Source organism: Diospyros lotus, chromosome 6, assembly GCF_014633365.1.
Source record: "Diospyros lotus cultivar Yz01 chromosome 6, ASM1463336v1, whole genome shotgun sequence".
Classification (NCBI taxonomy): Eukaryota; Viridiplantae; Streptophyta; class Magnoliopsida; order Ericales; family Ebenaceae; genus Diospyros; species Diospyros lotus.
Genome location: NC_068343.1, coordinates 3194891 through 3212806, shown reverse-complemented (window position 1 = coordinate 3212806; position 17916 = coordinate 3194891). Strand labels below are relative to the sequence as shown.

Genomic DNA, 17916 nt, shown 5'->3' with positions numbered 1-17916 from the left:
AAAATGTTTTTGTACAAATCTCTATAATTCTTATAATTAACACCCCCCCCCAAAAGAAGAAGAAGAAGTAATTAACCTAATCTTTAAATAAAACGAGAGATAGGGTCCCCCAAAATATTAATATAATTAATATTAATGGATAATGATTGTGAAGAAAACTCGTTGACATGAGAGGGGAGATGCATGCACATGGGAACATGTGGGGGGAAGATAGAGGGAAATCTCTCTCAAAATCGAAATTAAATTTGAAATGGGCAAACAGCAAGTAACATGGATCCAACCTAGCCATCCACAACTAGAGGGGGCTACCCCTCTAACATAAACCAACACCATGTGAGACATTAGCTTGTTTTCAGGTCAGACTTCATATTAAAATTATAACTATATATATATATATATATGCGCATCCATATATGTACTGATTTTTTGCACTCCAACTGTTTGTCGAAATGTCTCACTAGACTTACCGCAAGCTTTTGCCGTCGGACAGTGAAAGGTTCGCTTTAGCTTTCCGGGAAGTTGGCCTGGACGGTGGTTGGCAATGGAAGCGTCTTCCATCATTTTCATTGTGCAGCATACGTACCGCTTGTTTTGTCATGTAAACTTAAAAGATATCACAGTCACATTATGAGCCATGTACCTTCTTCGAGTGCAGCCATAAATTTTTCCCAGCGCCTTCTGAATTGGATGCAGTAACATGTTATATTTTAAACGTCCTCACTCGAACTTGCCGTTCTTGCACACTGTACCGACACAACTAACTTCTCAGTTACACTGGGTTGCCTTAACCCCTTTTTATTGTAATGCATTAAATCTTTATTCGATTTATATGAATATATGAATTATTTTGTTATATATAGTTGTCAATTTATTGAAGGTATCAATCTTTTAAATTGTTGGGAATCTTAGAAAAAAAAAAAAAATCAAGTTGCAGATAATTTTGGACCAATATTATAGTTCTTATATGACGTAACTAGGTAGAATATAAAAAAAATTCATTAATAGAATATAATTATGATCATAGTCACTACCGTGGCAGTATATATAGAATAATTTTTCTTAGTCATCGATCAATGTGAAGTGGGCATAATTAGAAGTTTTTATCTTGTAAGCTTTTTATTGTTAATTTCTTTCTCGGGGTATAATCTTTCAGAGCACCACTACCCATTGGTACCCAAGTCGCAACAGCATATAACATAACACTAGAGGTGCTTAGAAATTCTTATAAATTAGACTATACTCTCTCTCTCTCTCTCTAGATCTCTGCTGTCTTCCAGTCTCAAAACCCATCTCTCTCTCTCTCTCTCTCTACAGGGCACATCGCAAGAAGTCAGGCAGTCATCAGCCTACTGTTAGGTTCTGGTTGTATAGGCCAATATTGGACATGATCTGTGATGATGCCATGGCATTTGTCTCAGCTGATCATCATCAGTTCATGTTTCAGTCACATGAAGACCCCCACAGCCACCACCCTCCTCCCAGCCTTCTTCCTTGTCCGCCTCAAGACTTCCATGGTCGTGTCTCTCTCTCTCTCTTCTAAACTTTAGTTTAAGGGTACCTTATTTCACGGTCTCCATTTCTCTGTTCACTCTTTTCTCGAGCTTTTCCTTTATATATATAGCTTATATGTTGCTCAAATATTATTGGGTTCATATCTGAGTTTGAGCGTTAAGGTTGCAGGTGTTTCAGCTGTGCAAATGAGGAGATCCATGTCGTTTTCAGGGGTCGGAAGCAAGTGTGAAGAGGTACATGGAGACGACGACATGTCGGACGACGGATCGCAGCTTGGGGAGAAGAAGAAGAGGCTGAACATGGAGCAAGTCAAGGCGCTAGAGAGGAGCTTCGAGCTGGGCAACAAGCTGGAGCCTGAGAGGAAAATGCAGCTGGCTAGGGCACTGGGCCTGCAGCCGAGGCAGGTGGCCATATGGTTCCAGAACCGGAGGGCTAGGTGGAAGACCAAGCAACTGGAGAAGGATTATGATCTTTTGAAGAGAAGGTTTGAGGCTCTTAAGGCTGACAACGATGCCCTTCATGCCCAGAACAACAAGCTTCACGCCGAGGTACTAATCAATCACCATCTCTTATTTTCTCTTTCTATATAACTGCATATATATATATATATATATGAATCACTCAAATTCGTTACTAGGTCTAGTCAACCATAGATTAATTCGCAGATGAAAAAATTCACCTAGACCCTGCAGTGTGATTAATATGTGTGTGTGTGTGTGTGGTTTAAACTCAGGTTCCCAGAAAAGGTTTCTGCTCAGCTAAGAAATTAAAAATATATAGTTTCTGGTTTTTTTTTTTTCTGCCTCTTCAGGTGGATCTTAACTTGATACTCTGCCTTCTGTGAAAACGATTTCTCATATAGTCGTGAAGAAGCAATTCTAGTTTAGATGGTTTTCCAGGGGAAATAGCATTTGATCTTTTAGGTTGAAGTGAGGATTTCTTCTTCTAATGTAAAAATGCGATACCTAGCTAGTTTTGTATATACTTTTCCTTTTTGAGGAATTAATTCATACGTGTTTTGGACGTTAAGAGTATTTTAATTTGATGAAGATGAATTCATCAAGCATGTAAGTGAGTGAGAGTTGCAGGGCGCCATGAAAGTGGCCGTCTTTTAGTTTGCTTTTGAGTCGATCGATGGATTGCTTCATAAATGGTTTGGAAGCTTCAGGCGCGGCAGAAAAACTGTTTCTTTAATATTTAGTCGCCTCGCCCCACAACTCAAATGGGGCATGGTTGTCATTATTTTATTATTGTATTAAGGTCTATTCCCATATATAGCTTTTTCTTCCATTGAAAGAATCCGAGGTTAAATTGCTGTCAAATCCCTGCATTATCTCAATTGGCTGATCCAAAAACGTTGCAGCTATTGACTCTAAAAGGTATGGAGTCTACTGGAAATGGGCCCATTAATCTGAATAAAGAAACCGATCAGGGTTCTTGGAGCAATGCGAGTGACAACAGTTGCGAATTCAATCTGGCCACCACAAGAACACCGGCAACAGACAGGCCATTATTATATTCTACTCAAAGCAATAAACCCATCTTCCATCCATCCATGGTTGCGGCCACAAATGTTAACAGTCATCTCCTACAAAGCTCCTCAAGATCAGATCTTCTTCATCATCATCAATACCAGAAAATTGATCATCAGGTGGCTCCGGCCGATGAAAGCTTCTGCAAAATGTTCGCCACCGGCATGGACGAGCAGTCGGGTTTTTGGCCATGGCCGTAGCCACAGCCGAAGCAACAGCATCTCCAGTACCGAAACCAAAACCCAATTCTCAAATTTTTTTTTTACTCATTTCTGTAAGAGTGGCGTGTAGGAGGAATGGACATCCATTTTTGGATTTAATATACACTATTGTTGATCACCAGCTTGTTAATTAATTAATTATGAAATATTAAATTTTTTTGCAAGTCTTGGCCCCATTAACGAAATTTGCATGCATCTGCCAAGGAGTGAGCCAAGAGTTTCTCGCTGTGCCAGCGGCCATGACACGAGAAGAGAGAGATTGTCTTTTCTGCAATTCTTTAAAATTCAATTAAATAGCTGGTGGTGCTTTAGAATCATGGCTCTGTGTGATTTAAAAATGCATGGAAGGTGCTTTTGAAGAAGGTTCTTTGTGATGCGGCCGGGGCGAAGAGTTGATCACGTCTTTAATTTGTTATTGGGTTCGTGACTGTTAATGGGTGCCCAACCAAACCAATATTAAAGAAAATATCCTTCCAAAAGAGAGAGAGAGAGAGAGAGAGAAGAATCTAAGAAGAAATTTCCTTCCAAGAGGGAAGAGGCCAAAGAGAAAAGAATTAATAGAGAGAGGGAGAGGAAAAGGGGGAAGGGCTGTCCTTGGAAATGGGTCATTTTATGTGACAGGGACCTTTGTAACTATGGTGCTGACAATAGAGAGAAAGTGTCAGGCCCTGTGTTTCAGTGGATCCATGTGAGCCACTGCCACACCCCCCTTCCCCTATCTTTCAACAATTAAGATCGTGAATGCATATCCAATTATCCCACCACACTGTCTTTCATCATCAAATCAAACCTCTCTTTCATCGCATCTTTGTATGGTCCATTCATCAAATCGAGTGTATAGCAATGCTTCTGAACCCATACATCCAAACGGGTCTTTGTTTCTATAATGCAGATGACAGATGAAGGATGACAAAAACGGCAACCATACAAGTATTTGCACAAAAACATGCAACGCTCTACTGTGCCCTATATATATAGCAATTGTATATGACTAAAATTAATCTATTTCGATCAAAAAAAAATTAAACTATATATTGTGTGACGAATTCATGCACAAAATAAATAAATGGCTGGGCAGGCTGTTAGGCTGTGATTAAATTCACTGATTTAGTTTTCTTAGGGCCGGACAAATCTCTAGGCCTTGCCCCAATGGTCACTAAGGTTGACTGTCGACATCCCAAGTTTAAATGACTAGTACTGTTTGGTGCATGACGCCAATGTTTGGCACAAATTAATGATAATTCAATTAAGGGTTAGGTTGGACATTGCCATGTAACCACGATGATTTCGAAGTGGGATCAATTGAATATCGTTTGATCAGTCAATGATGTAGACATAATTAGTAGCATATATATATATATTTATATGGTACGAAATGGTTAAAGAGTAAGGTGGGTGTCACTAGGCCATGTGTACAGTCTATTTAAAAAGATACATGTTGATGAGATGTTCCAAACCTTGGACAATCTAAGCATACTAAGAATAATTATTTGATCAAACAAGATTCGATAAAGTAAATAGTCACACCTTAATTAGCGAACACCACTATATGATTCAGGTGTTTTTTTTTTTTTTTGGGAAATGTTTGGGTTTTCTATAATATTTATGAGGTCCAATATGGCATACCTTAGATACTTAGCTATAATTATGAAAATTAGATTAAGTTGACAGATCAAATAAGATTAATAGATAACGAGTTGTCAAATTAGTCCAAGTGGCAGAAATTTGGGCAGCAAGAAATCAATTGGTTGAATAACTAAGGTTAATCGATTAATTAGTTGAAACAATTAATCCCCTGATCAATCCAAGTATGAAACCATGAGTTGAACCCATGAATCAACCAATTAAACATGGTTTAGATTTCATCAATTCTTAAATCTGATAAAGTTATAATCTTTTACCCTTTTTCATTCCAGATTAATACCCCCATGATGAACATTAATAAAGCAAGTTTGTCCTTCTTACCTGTAGCTCTTATTACGTCACTCTTAAATGACTTAAAAATTTGAACTTGCATGCAAGCCATAGCTTTGGTTTTGTATTGTTGTGCTTTTAAAATACAATTGCTTTTTCTAAAAAGGTTAAGTTAAGTTTCTTTTAAACAAAGTAAGGGACCCTGCTTCTTATGAAAAGCACAATAATCCTTAATGGACCTACAATTATTGATATGTTTTTTATTTTTAACCATTCTCTTTCTTTATAATAATTATATTATTACTTTACAAAATAACGATTTAATATCTTACTAGCTTAATTTTTTAGTCATCTCACTAATGTACAACATAATAATAAAACACTTGTTATTTGATTTTAGCATTAATAAGCACAAGACAACATCTAATTACCATAATTACTTTATCAATATTACGTACTTTTACAACACAACAAAATATAACAAATCAAACAGAAGGCAATAATATTAAAGAGCGTCTTAATCATTAAAATTGGGCCATTACGTCCTGGGCCTTTTTGGCAGCTTCAATCGTACAGCTCGAAAGCCCAACCCACTCACTTGAAGATAATGTTGAGCCCGTGATTTCTTGGGTCTGGGTTCGGGTACAAATTCACATCAGCCCACCCGGAAACCCGGATAAACCAGCAAGAGAGAGAGAGAGAGAGAGGTAGAGAGAGAGAGATAAGACCCTTGGTTGTCGGTGGCCCCCGCCCTCAGAATGTTGCCGGGTTGGGCGGTTATTGTGTCATTTGCAAATTTTACATGACGGACGCAGAAATGGGGCCCACTTTCCCATAATACTCTCACGTCATTCAGACATTTAAAGACCAATGACACCTCGCATTTACCAGTTTTCCGTCACAGCCTGTCATCCTTTCCTTATCCCTATCTTTTCACCATTATCATTCCTAACAAACATCCCCTCCCTCTCTCTCTATCGCTCACTGCTTTTCACGCAGACGCTTGGCTTCTCTCTCTACACACACTCACTCTCTCACTCGCTCTGTTTCTCTCTCTAGCCACCGCGATCTCTTGTCTTTCTTGCTTGTCCTCGAAACAACCAGCGTCGTCGACGTCGTCGTCGCTTTCTCCGAAAACGCTTCACCAAAGCAGATTCGGACATTGTTTCGCTCGTATCTGTTTCTGTCTTTGTGTCTCTGTATCCGAGTGTTCACAACACGCACTCCACTGCTAATTCCGACTGCATTTTCGATTCCCAAAAGCTTCGACATCTGTGCTTCATTTTCTAGGGTTCTGATTTCTGTACTTCGTACCAATGTAGCACTCTGCATCGGGTTTTCGTGTTGAAAATCTTTGGAATAGGGTAAATTCTTTAGAGAAGGGAGATATTTGCAGGTTGAGGTTTTTATCTGGCTTATAAGAATTCGTATTTAGGCATTGGGTGAAAATGGGGTTAGGCGCTGCTGTTAAGGTGGAGACTTGGGTTCTGAACGAATCAAAGGAGGCGAAGAAGGAAGACGACGATCGCGAGGACAGGGGTTGCTGGTTTAAGTTCAGATTTTTTGAGAAATGCATCCCCACAAGGCCAAAACTGGATGTCTCTGTACTTAACGCAAGCACGCTGGATGGTATTCTCTTCGATCCTTTTACTCAAATTTTCTCGGTCTGCTTCTTTCCTCGGAATACTCTGTACACGATTATATGTTCATTCATAAATTTGCCGTCAGTATTGTGGGAACTGTGTCCCAAATATGACATTCCCGAATTGGTGCATGTTGATTTGTTTCCTATGGAGTTTCTTTTTGCTCTAACAGCCAATTGTCATATTCTGCATTTTTAAATTGTTTTGACCTGAATATAATGTTTTTCTGTGATATTCTCGTGTGTTGATTGTGACGAATATTTATCTTCATTGTGCAGCATTGTTAACCTTTTCGTCTAATCGGATTAGATTTTATGATCACTTATGTTTTTGCCGTTCTTGGCTTTGCTACCCAAGTCTTTGATATTTTCATCAATTTTCGTACTTGATAGCAATCTGCTTTTGATATATTTCCTGGTCAATTACATTAACTCTGGATATGTTTGATCACCTATTGATTTGTCCAATCTTTAACTTTTAACTACCGTTTAGAATAGGGAAAGAATTGGAGATTGTGTCATGGCTTTCCATTCTAGCCCCTCATCATCGCCTTGGTTTCTTTTATCAGTACCAAGTAGCCATTATGGTAACCAATAGAAAAGGAAAGGAAGAAAGATGACAAAACATCAGGAATAGACTCCTAATGGTCTTACTAACCAAAACATCCTTGCCATATCTCTTTCTCATGGGCCTATGGTGAAAATGAGTCCTTTTATATATACTAAGGCATGATGACAGGTGCATGCCCTGATAGTGGGACGTGTCATATTTGTATTCTTCCTCTTCTGGGATTTGAATATGGAGTGCCTTAATTTATATGTTTCTTGATACAGAAGTTTACAGATCATAGAAACGTATCCTTATGATTCAAGAAGTTTCGTGTAGAATATGAAATACCATATCATCTTAATAACATATAAAGGGGAAAAAAATACAAAATGATGGGTGTTTTGACCTAAAGGGGCACTGCACTTGCTCTAGTCACATTTTGAACACATACAAAAGATTGTGTTGGTGGAAAGCGCCAAACACTCCAGGAAATTCCTCTATGTTGTCCTGGCTAACCAGTGGTCCACTGGTAGTGGCTTGGAAACTTCTGGCAGGGCTGAAATATATATTGGAAAAGAATGCTTCATCCATATCAAAAGCATTTCTGCTGCCAGGAGAAAGGAAAGGTCTTTATTTATTATTATTTCTCATTTTGCGTGGTTATATAATAGATAACAAATTCCAAACTCATGCCAATAAATGCAGAAAGGCCAATCTTATAAATAACACTTGTTTGAGAAAATGTAACAAAGTAATCTTGAAATTTTTTTATGGCAAACTCATTTCTTTTTAGGCTCTTTATACCATAAATCTTATTTACTAATAATTTTGACTTATGTTTAGTTCCAAATATATCATTTTGGCTCTTAGTCATATGATATATTGGTCATTGGTTAGTTCTGATATCACTTGTAGCATTAGAGGCACCCTTACCCAAAAATACAAACTCAAATTAACGTTTGGGGTTTCTTAGTAGGCTAACAATGTGAGATTGGGCCTTGACAGTGTCAGTGATGCAAGTCCATGCTGTGTAAAAAACAAATTGACATGGGATGTCTACCATGAACTTCCCCTTATTCTATTAACTTATTTGATCCTATTCAAGATGATGTTTGCAGGTATAAATTCTGCCAGACATCTTGTGGATCCAAATTTCATGTATTAGCAAGTGCATATTATCTAACCACTAAGAAATATTTTACATGCCCTACGTTTTCTAATACTCATTAATGGTTAGAATTTATTTGACCTAGAAATGTCGAATGATTGAACCTTGATCCTTCATGTTATTGATTTTTTAAAACTACTATTAGTTGTAAAAAATTGCTAAACTACTACTACTCTGAAATTATTTGACAAACTACTATTGGTTGCTTCGCATTATCATAAATTAGCTATACTATAAAGAAACGCATATTGAACTAGCGGCTCTCTCAAAAAAAATAGTGAAGAAACAGTGGTTCAACTAGCGATTGTTGCTTGGAATAGTAGTTTGCTAATTAATTTGGTTTGGATAGTAGCTTAGTAATTTTTTTTTCCTATATAGTAGTTTAAAAAAATCCATATTTTATTTTTCTATTCCCACTTTATTTACAGTTACTGTTGTCTTGTCAACTTCTTTCCTGATCTTTTAGGGATGCTTTTATCTTCCAATGAGTAAAAATACTAGCATATGTTCATAGAAGCATGATGCGTTATGAGATGAGCAAGAATGAAAAGTTAGCTAAATGATTAACATAATTTCCAGACTCATATTGGCAAAACTTAGGGGTCATTCTGAAGAACTTTTTTTGTTAAGTTCGTTATTATTATTTTTTTCTTGTTAGCACAAAATGAAGGTCAGTCTTGGTGGCAAAGGTAAGATTGTTCCTTCATTACTGGAAGGTCATAGGGTTGAGTTGTGATAACAACCTTCTTGCAAAAAAATAGTAAGGTTGCATACAAAAATGGCCCATCCCCAACCCTTGCCAAAGCAGGGAGCTTCGTGCATTGGGAAGGCCTGTTTTACACGTGTGTTTGGGAGTTTGCACTTTTTAGTTTTTCTTCTTGTTGTCTTTTTAGTTATTTAGAAAAAATGAAAAAAAACTCAAAACTTATGAGTTGTTTTGCCTATTGGCACTAGCAAAGTTAGGCCATTCTTGTACCAAAAAAAGATAGGCCATTCTAGGAAATATATTTTTCATCTTCGCCATCGTAAAAGATCATAAAACACCAAATTGCCTCTTTTAAACCTGAATATTCTATTGGCAAAAAGTTAGTAGGAAAGGAATTATTTTCATTGTTACCAAACAACCAGCCAAATTTTTTCTTCCAAGCAAGTTGTCCTGATATTAGCATTTTTGCAGTGTCACTCGGGCAAAAACAACATGGAAAGATAAGATTAATGTGCTATAGCTTTACATGCAATGGTGAAATTCAGAAGGAACTCAAAAGTTTTAACCCATTGATTGTCATTGTTGGAGCTTTATTATCTACTGTGTTTCTCACAATACATGGATCTGTTGGTTGTCAACCACTTGCAAAGCTGCTTCTATCTTGATCACATTTATATAGGCACGCGTAAGATTTAGTGTGTTGTATTCCTCCGTATTAAGAAAATTCCTCTGAGACTGATATAGCGTTTGATGGTGTGTCAACTTCCAGAACCGTGACGGCTTCCATGCCTCAGCAAGCCAATTGGTTATGATTAGATACTAAGATTTTGTGTTTTGAATGTTAAACAGTGGAGAGTAAGTCTACAAATGATACCTGCAGAGATCAACCAGTTGCTCCAGTTATATCATCTTCAACGACAAGCAATACAGAAAGTATTCCCTCCACTGCTAATGTAGGCGAGGAACTAAAAATTTCTTCTCAGCTTCGAAAGTTCACTTTCAGTGAGCTTAAGGCAGCAACAAGAAATTTCAGAACTGAAAATCTTCTTGGGGAGGGAGGATTTGGTTGTGTTTTTAAAGGTTGGATCAGTGAGAGTGGAACTACCCCAGTGAGACCTGGAATGGGCCTCACAGTTGCAGTGAAAACCCTCAATCATGATGGCCTTCAGGGTCACAAAGAATGGCTTGTATGGATATTTCCTTTCACTAAGATTCCATCAGAACAATAGACTTGTTTTACTTGCAAATGACTTACAGTTCCTTTCTACTTTCTGTCTGGCAGGCTGAAGTAAATTTTCTTGGTGACCTCCTTCATCCTAATTTGGTTAAATTGATAGGGTATTGCATTGAGGATGACCAAAGGTTGCTTGTATATGAGTTTATGCCTCGGGGAAGCTTGGAGAACCACCTGTTCAGAAGTATGTGACTGGAACTTATTATTTCTCTCAAGTATCCATCTATGTTGCCTAATTGTGTTAAGAATAAACCTTGATCTCTATGCTTGAACTCCTGAATTGTACCAATAACATGGGAGCCTCTACGTTAATAGGCTTTTCCTCCAGGATATTTCTTCTGTCAAGGATATTAGACCGAAGTGACAAAAGTTGGACAAGCCAAATTTATTTATTTATTTACTTTTCTTTTTTTTTATAGTTTCACGTGATTTTCTTATCAAGCCATAAGATATTCCATTTTTAACTTCTTGATTTATTCTAAATAAAAAGAACATATAGGTAATCCTGGAAACTGTTTCAATTTGTCCCTAATTATTTTTACTTTTGCAGAAACTCGAGAAAGATAATTCTATCATATATTTATTCAGAAAATGATGTTACTTCAATACTTTTAAGGTTTTCTAGTAGTGTATGAATTATGAGGGAACTGCTGTAAGAAAGAGCAATATTTATGTAAGAACTTTTAGAATCACAATGTCACTTGGCTTTCATGCTTGTTTCCATGGTCTTGAGATACTTCAGTATCCTTTCAAGTCTCCTTCAGTTTTCATGACCCAGTAACCATTACTTGGAGATTATTATCAATGATAAAGTGTTAATGTACAATTCTATCTACAACACCAATTTTAGCACTCTTTGGTAACAACCTTGATCTCTATACCAGGGTCTCTGCCTCTTCCTTGGTCCATCAGAATTAAAATTGCACTTGATGCTGCATATGGTCTTACCTTTCTTCATGAAGAAGCTGAAAGGCCAGTTATATATCGTGACTTTAAAACCTCTAACATCCTTTTAGATGGGGTATGTTACTCAATGTTTTTTGGAAAAACATGAAATACTTATTCTTTAGTCTCATTGGTTTTTTAATCTTGTTTTTCCAGGATTACAATGCAAAGCTTTCTGATTTTGGACTTGCCAAAGATGGTCCAGAAGGGGATAAGACACATGTATCTACTCGAGTAATGGGAACTTATGGTTATGCAGCCCCGGAGTATGTTATGACAGGTCAACACTTAAAACTATATGGCCTTTTTCTGTTTATTTGAAATCTCTATGCCCTCGTTCTTACTGTTATTATGCTTGGACATGAAGCATGCCTCTCTCTCTCCTCTGCCCTCCCTCTTTTTGTAAGAAGGGAACTACTTAAATGTAGAATACCCCTTTTGGCACATTTCTCCTGGTTCCATTAATTTGGTCTATCACCATGGTTTCCAAGTAAGGTTCAACTTGGAGTTTTTCCTTATTTTTCTTTTTCCCTCTCTTGATTACTTTAAGTCATGAGATAACGTGATGATTTAGAGATATGAATAACTCATATACTTAAGCAAAAGGATTATGATTCCAAAATCTATCCTAAACAAATGAATGAAGGGCACATGTATAGCTTGTAAAAGTAAATTAAACTTACTCCTTGATGTTTTCTTTGCTATGGAAATTATCTTTTGAGGAGTTTTCAGTGGAATTTGTGAGGAGCAATGCACATATACATGATCATAGCTAGAAAAATGATCTGATCAATGTGCTAGGGAGCAAAATCTTAAAGTTTTTGTAGTCCATGTATATCTTATTTAGCATGGATGAACTCAGAACAAACACAAATTACTGCTCATGTAGTTTCATATTTATTTTAGTTCTGATGCTTAGAAGAGGTCGCCAACCATTTGTAGCTTGGTTTCTCAAATTTTGGTACTATCTACCTCAAATTTGATTCATAAAACTTCTACAAATCTCCCTTAAATATGTAACTGGATGCATTAGGCATGCTGCAAAATGTTGATAACAAAGATCTTTTTAAAAAAGGGACAACTTAACAACAAAAAATAATAAACTAATGTAACAATAATACTGAATTTCTGGAACTATTTTCGTATTGATGTAGTATATTGTGGGTTTCTGTCATAGTTGCCTCTCAACAAGTTATAGATCAGCTTGCTGCCTTCAAAATGTTTCAACTAGATATCTTGCTGAAAAGCCTGTGATCAAATATCAAAAGATGAGTTGTGTAGTCTTTACAGATGAAAAGTAAGCAATCACACTCCTGACAAAATTAAGAAGCTTTATAGTCAGAGCATTCTATGGAGAGTTAAATGCAATAGAAGCACATGATAATCATTTGAATGCCTAGTTGTTTGTGAACAATTTCACAAGCTTATAATACCAAACGTGTTGGCTATGCTTTTGTCAGCAAGTGATGAGCACTAGTTAGGATGCTATCTGAACCGAGTTGTGGCTAATTAGGGCACTTGGCCAGTGTTGGAAGAAAGGCAGTGCTGACATCAAACACCTAAGGCTATGATAACTGAAATTGGGGTAACATCACTTGAGACAAAGGTTCATCTTGGCATGTGAACAAACAGTTGGTTTGGTGTTGGGATTTCAATAATATTAGGAATGTTGGATGGTTCAAATTGTTTAGGGTGGAGATTGTCCTTATCCTTACCATAAATTATATGCTGGGAGGAACGGGTTGCCATGCTCTATCTATTGGAAAGCTCTCACCCTAGGAGATTCATGGATCTTTGGTGATCTGGAATCCATGTTATTAGAGCACTCCTACTTTGTCTCTCTCCCTTTTTAGTCTTAGTACTCTATGTTCCAGTCCTCCTGTTCTTGTGTGTTTTGCATTGCTACACAATTCATGTTTCAGTGATTTGGCCTACCCACACTTAATCTGAGGCATTTATATTTTGACCTTTTAAGTTGTTCGTTTCCATTGTTTTTCAATTTCATTCTGATATGTTGCTCAGATCTTATCCTATATATGACGAGTTGTATGCACGGCTCCTTCCTATGACTTTCTATGTCTAATATCTGTCCTTTTTGAACCAGGACATCTAACATCCAAGAGTGATGTCTACAGCTTTGGGGTTGTATTGCTTGAAATTTTGACTGGCCGAAGATCCATGGACAAAAACAGACCAAGTGGGGAGCACAACTTGGTGGAGTGGGCAAGGCCATTTCTTGGAGATAGGAGAAGGTTTTATCGACTAATAGATCCCCGCCTGGAAGGTTGCTTCTCAATCAGAGGTGCTCAGAAGGCAGCTGCACTGGCCGCGCATTGCCTTAGCCGTGATCCAAAAGCCAGACCTCTAATGAGTGAAGTTGTTGAAATCCTAAAGCCCTTGCCCAAGCTCAAGGACATGGCCTGTTCCTCCTCCTACTTCCAGGCTATGCAGGCTGATAGGGCTGGGAACTACCCGAATGCTAGAAATGGCACTAGACCACAGACGGGAGTAGTACCGAAGAATGGCCAACCGACTCGGAGTCGCTCTGTACCCAACGGCTCATATGTCTCTCCATGTCACCATAACTATCCTAACTGGTCACCAAAACCAGAACATTGAGTTCATTTATTTCTCTCTCAAGGAACTAAACCATTTTGCGGCTCTGAGAAAAATTGTATTTGGGTCTTGAAGTTGATAGTAGTTCTTTTTTCAGAGCTGAGAGGTTGGTGGGTTTTGCCTCTTTGTGCAGTCTATGTGATGGAGGTAGGTGCTAGTGCAGAGAATCTTGAAGCCACTCTAGCGTGGCTTGTGGTTTAATTTGAACTCAAAACCTCTGGTGTACCTGCATCTGTCCATGATTTATATTTCTTTTTTAACAGAATAGAACTCTAAATTGCATGTTTCATTGCTTTTATTTTAGCCTGTCCAATTTGAGCAAATACAGAGTGTTTCAGGTGGCTTGTACTTTTTTTTCTGAAAAGTTATCTAGATTTGTTGCTCAGCTGTTGGAAGATCAAATGTGTGGTAGAAATATGAGTCATGCTATTTGTACAAAAGATGTGTTACAAAAACACTTACAAGACAATTAAAATACCCATTTTATCCCTGCAATAAAGGATCCAAATGACCCAAATGCTCAATACTATATCTCTTTCTCTGTCTCTCTCTCGCTCTCCCTCTCACACCGTTGGCCCTAGCGGCAAGGCGGCAAAGGTGATGCGATGAGGCAACAAAGGTGACAGGGCAAGGTGGCAGAGGCGACGGGGTGAGGCGGCAAAGATTGCAGCGGCAAGAGTAGGCGGAGGCGAAAAACGGCGACATGTGAGGTTGCAACGGCGAGGGAAGGGGGGAGAGAGAGGGAGAAGAGGATGAACAAAATATATCGCGAAATATCATAATATTTTGATGTTAAAATATCGTGATATATAATTTCTGTAAGCATTCTATAAGGATGCTTATGTACAAATAGCATTTTCCTTAGAAATATACCAACTGGAGTGGGATCTGCGTTATTTTAGTGCTTTGTTGTCAGAATGCCAAATACCAATTTGGAAAGGGATGCGGCCACTGAGGCTAAAGTAGCCAAAACCAAGCCGAACAAGGTTTGGTTAAGAATAGTAGTTCGGTTTTCAAGCTTAAGACCCACACCATGCAGATGCTTGATGCCAAGGACAGCACTGTTTTGTTTTATAGGAAATGGCAGGCATGTTGTTCACATTTGACGCATCAACTCGCTTGCTTCCTGGATTATCACTGTCATGGCTGGTATCGGTTTCGATCTAAAATTCAACGGCGCCAAGCTTTTTAGTCTTTGCCAATTTCTTTTGGGGTAAATTCCAGGTGGCATCCTTAAGGTTTGGCAAAATTATAAAAAATGTCCTTGACTTTTGAGAAAACACAATGACTTCCCATAAGATTTAGTGCTATGTTGCAGTTTTTTTGACTATTGTTGGTTAACTTCCCATTAAATATTAAAAAAATAATCAAAAAAATATTCAAGTTTTTTTTTTTTTCCACATTTTCAATTTTATTCTCTCTCTTCTCAAATCTTTCTTTTGCTTCTCTCTCTCTCAATTGCCAATAACGGCAGTAACAACAATTTTCGTCTTTCTCTAAGTTTTGATCATGTTAATAATTATTCTAGATTTTAGATCTAAATGACTATTCTAAATCCTGGAATGTTCAAAATGACAAAAATTATAACTCTCTCTCTCTCTCAATTAACTTGAATCTGATTTGAGTTCATCATCCTTCTAAATTTAGAATAATCTAAAATTTTAAATGGTGGAACGAAGGTGATGGTTCGACTAAGATGGTGATAATAGCTCAACAAAAATAATAGCAATAGTAAGTTTCTTTATCTCTTTTTTAAAAAATATTTAACCCCTATTAAATATTAAAAATAACCAAGATACCCTTATATTTAAAAAAAAAAATTCTCATTTTTTAGTTTAATTTCTATTTTTTCTCGAATTTCTCCTCTATTTCTCTCTCTCTCTCTCGGTCATCAATGACAATGATGGAGACATTCATCTCTTTTTTAGTACGTTTGATTACAAACATGAAACTTGTATAGAAAGAAAATAAATTCTAGGCAATAGGATTGCTTAAAAATGATTTACATGAAAATTGTTAATTAAACATATTTGATTTACTTAATTTTTTACCTAGAAATTATTGTACTTTTCTAATTTTTGGTATTTGATTGTCACTATTTTACATGGAATTAATCTACCACGTGTCACTTCACTCCCCTAAAACCCGCCTCTTTCTCCCTACCCCATTTTCTCTCTCTCTATCTCCCTCCCCCCAACCAAATTTCACCCAAATCAAACTTGCCTACTTTTGCCACTGGTACCAAGCTTTGCCGTCGTCATACTTCTTCTCAAGCTTCACTGCCGACCGCGCTCATCCTCCTCACGACTGCCAGCCTTGTTGCTTCTCCTCCTCACGACCGTTAGCCTTGTTGCTTCTCTTCCTTGCGACCACCGGCCTTGCTGCTCCTCTTCATGACCATCGGCCTTGCTACCTCTCTTTGCAACTACTAGTTGTTCTTCTTCTCCTCCGTTAGATCAAGTCTTCGACGCATTTAATAGAGAGGGGATCAAGATGTGGGCTGCTTTCCAATTCCTTGAAAATTTTGATCTACCCCCCATGAGAAAATCTTTTCCAGCAAAAGAGAGAAAATAGCATCACGTGACCAAAAGTGAAAAAATAATTTGTTTAAAAAATTTAGCCAATCAAACATCTCAGAAGGTGAAATTTGGGTGGAAAATAATAATTTTTCATGAAAAATGTGACCAATCAAATGCATCATAAGATTCCAATCATGTTAATATTCATTTCAAATTCAAATCTAGACTATTATTCCAAATTTAAAATATTCTAAATAATAGAGATAGCAAGTCTCTCTCTCTTTCTCTTTTACGATAAACCTAAATTTGGTTGGGTTCATTGTCTTTTCATATGTGGAATGATCTAAAATTCTAAATAGTGAGTTGAAGGTGATGATTTGGATAAGAAAACAACAATAGTTCAATAGAAACAACGACGATGTAAGTCTCTCTCTTTCTTATGTGATAAATTTATATTTATCGTAAATGAACCTAATTACTTGGGTTATCACAATGAATTCAAGCCAACTTGTATCTATCATTATTATCGTCATCTTTCTTTGTTTCCCTCTCTCTTTCTCTTTCCTACGATAAATCTAGACTCATAGCGAAAAGCCCAAGCCAACTTGGATAAATCATCACCGTGGTTATTATTTCTCTTTCTTTTTCTCTTCAAATACCAATTAATGGTTAGTAACCATCGATTGCTTTTTGTTGTTTTATTTTGATTTTAATTTTTTTTTAAGTTAAGAAGAGAGAGAAAGAGAAAAGGAGTAGAGAGATGTAAAGTATAATAGTCATTCAATCTTTTTGTTTTAACAAATAAAGATAATAATTATTATTTCTCAAACATTTAGGTCATTTTTGCAATTTTGCCAACCTCGTTTAAGCATTCCCCCCCCTCCCCTCTCCTTTTTTTAGCGACACACACAATATAAGGAGGTGCAACAGGGAGACATAATCGCAAAATAGTTTATCAAGTCTACTTTTTCATTTTTTTTTAAATCAAAGGATAAAAACTACAAAACCCACTTGTGAGACCTCGGAAAATTCTATGATATTTATTAGTAATAATACCCTCTATAATACAAAAAAATATGATGTACAACATGAATGGCGTATCATATGTGAAAAAAATATATTATACAAGTAATATACAAAAATTCTTTATATATATTACACACTTAACAATATACAAGGTACTACCGACGCCTTGCATGGACGAGAACTTGCCAAGAGAGACCACAAGCATGACCTGTTCACTTGTTTTTAGCACTACGCCACTAACCAAAAAAGAAACTGGGCCACGCGGGTGTGGTGTTGTATTCATTCATTCTAAACAAAACCTTGCGAGAAATGACTAATGAGCCACACAAAG

The 17916-nt window shown here is 37.1% G+C and overlaps 2 protein-coding genes across 2 annotated transcripts; both read left to right on the top strand.

The window, feature by feature from the left end:
• Positions 1 to 1089: 1089 nt before the first annotated feature.
• LOC127803679 (homeobox-leucine zipper protein ATHB-13-like) lies at positions 1090 to 3429 on the top strand. The gene is made up of 4 exons (XM_052340103.1): positions 1090 to 1208; positions 1315 to 1514; positions 1681 to 2060; positions 2876 to 3429. The coding sequence occupies exons 2-4, from the start codon at positions 1385 to 1387 to the stop codon at positions 3242 to 3244; spliced, it is 879 nt and encodes a 292-aa protein (XP_052196063.1). The 5' UTR covers positions 1090 to 1208; positions 1315 to 1384; the 3' UTR covers positions 3245 to 3429.
• A 2709-nt stretch (positions 3430 to 6138) lies between these two features.
• On the top strand, positions 6139 to 14408 carry LOC127803674 (serine/threonine-protein kinase PBL34-like). The gene is made up of 6 exons (XM_052340094.1): positions 6139 to 6808; positions 10095 to 10432; positions 10528 to 10663; positions 11364 to 11500; positions 11581 to 11704; positions 13529 to 14408. The coding sequence occupies exons 1-6, from the start codon at positions 6628 to 6630 to the stop codon at positions 14041 to 14043; spliced, it is 1431 nt and encodes a 476-aa protein (XP_052196054.1). The 5' UTR covers positions 6139 to 6627; the 3' UTR covers positions 14044 to 14408.
• Positions 14409 to 17916: the final 3508 nt, after the last annotated feature.

What these genes read in the sequence shown, in the direction of transcription:
- LOC127803674 (XM_052340094.1), top strand. Translation starts at nt 6,628, where the DNA reads ATGGGGTTAGGCGCTGCTGTTAAGGTGGAGACTTGGGTTCTGAACGAA. An exon ending in TAACGCAAGCACGCTGGATG is followed by an intron (nt 6,809 to 10,094) that starts GTATTCTCTTCG and finishes AATGTTAAACAG; the next exon opens with TGGAGAGTAAGTCTACAAAT. An exon ending in AGGGTCACAAAGAATGGCTT is followed by an intron (nt 10,433 to 10,527) that starts GTATGGATATTT and finishes TCTGTCTGGCAG; the next exon opens with GCTGAAGTAAATTTTCTTGG.
- LOC127803679 (XM_052340103.1), top strand. Translation starts at nt 1,385, where the DNA reads ATGATCTGTGATGATGCCATGGCATTTGTCTCAGCTGATCATCATCAG. An exon ending in TCCGCCTCAAGACTTCCATG is followed by an intron (nt 1,515 to 1,680) that starts GTCGTGTCTCTC and finishes TTAAGGTTGCAG; the next exon opens with GTGTTTCAGCTGTGCAAATG. An exon ending in ACAACAAGCTTCACGCCGAG is followed by an intron (nt 2,061 to 2,875) that starts GTACTAATCAAT and finishes AAAACGTTGCAG; the next exon opens with CTATTGACTCTAAAAGGTAT.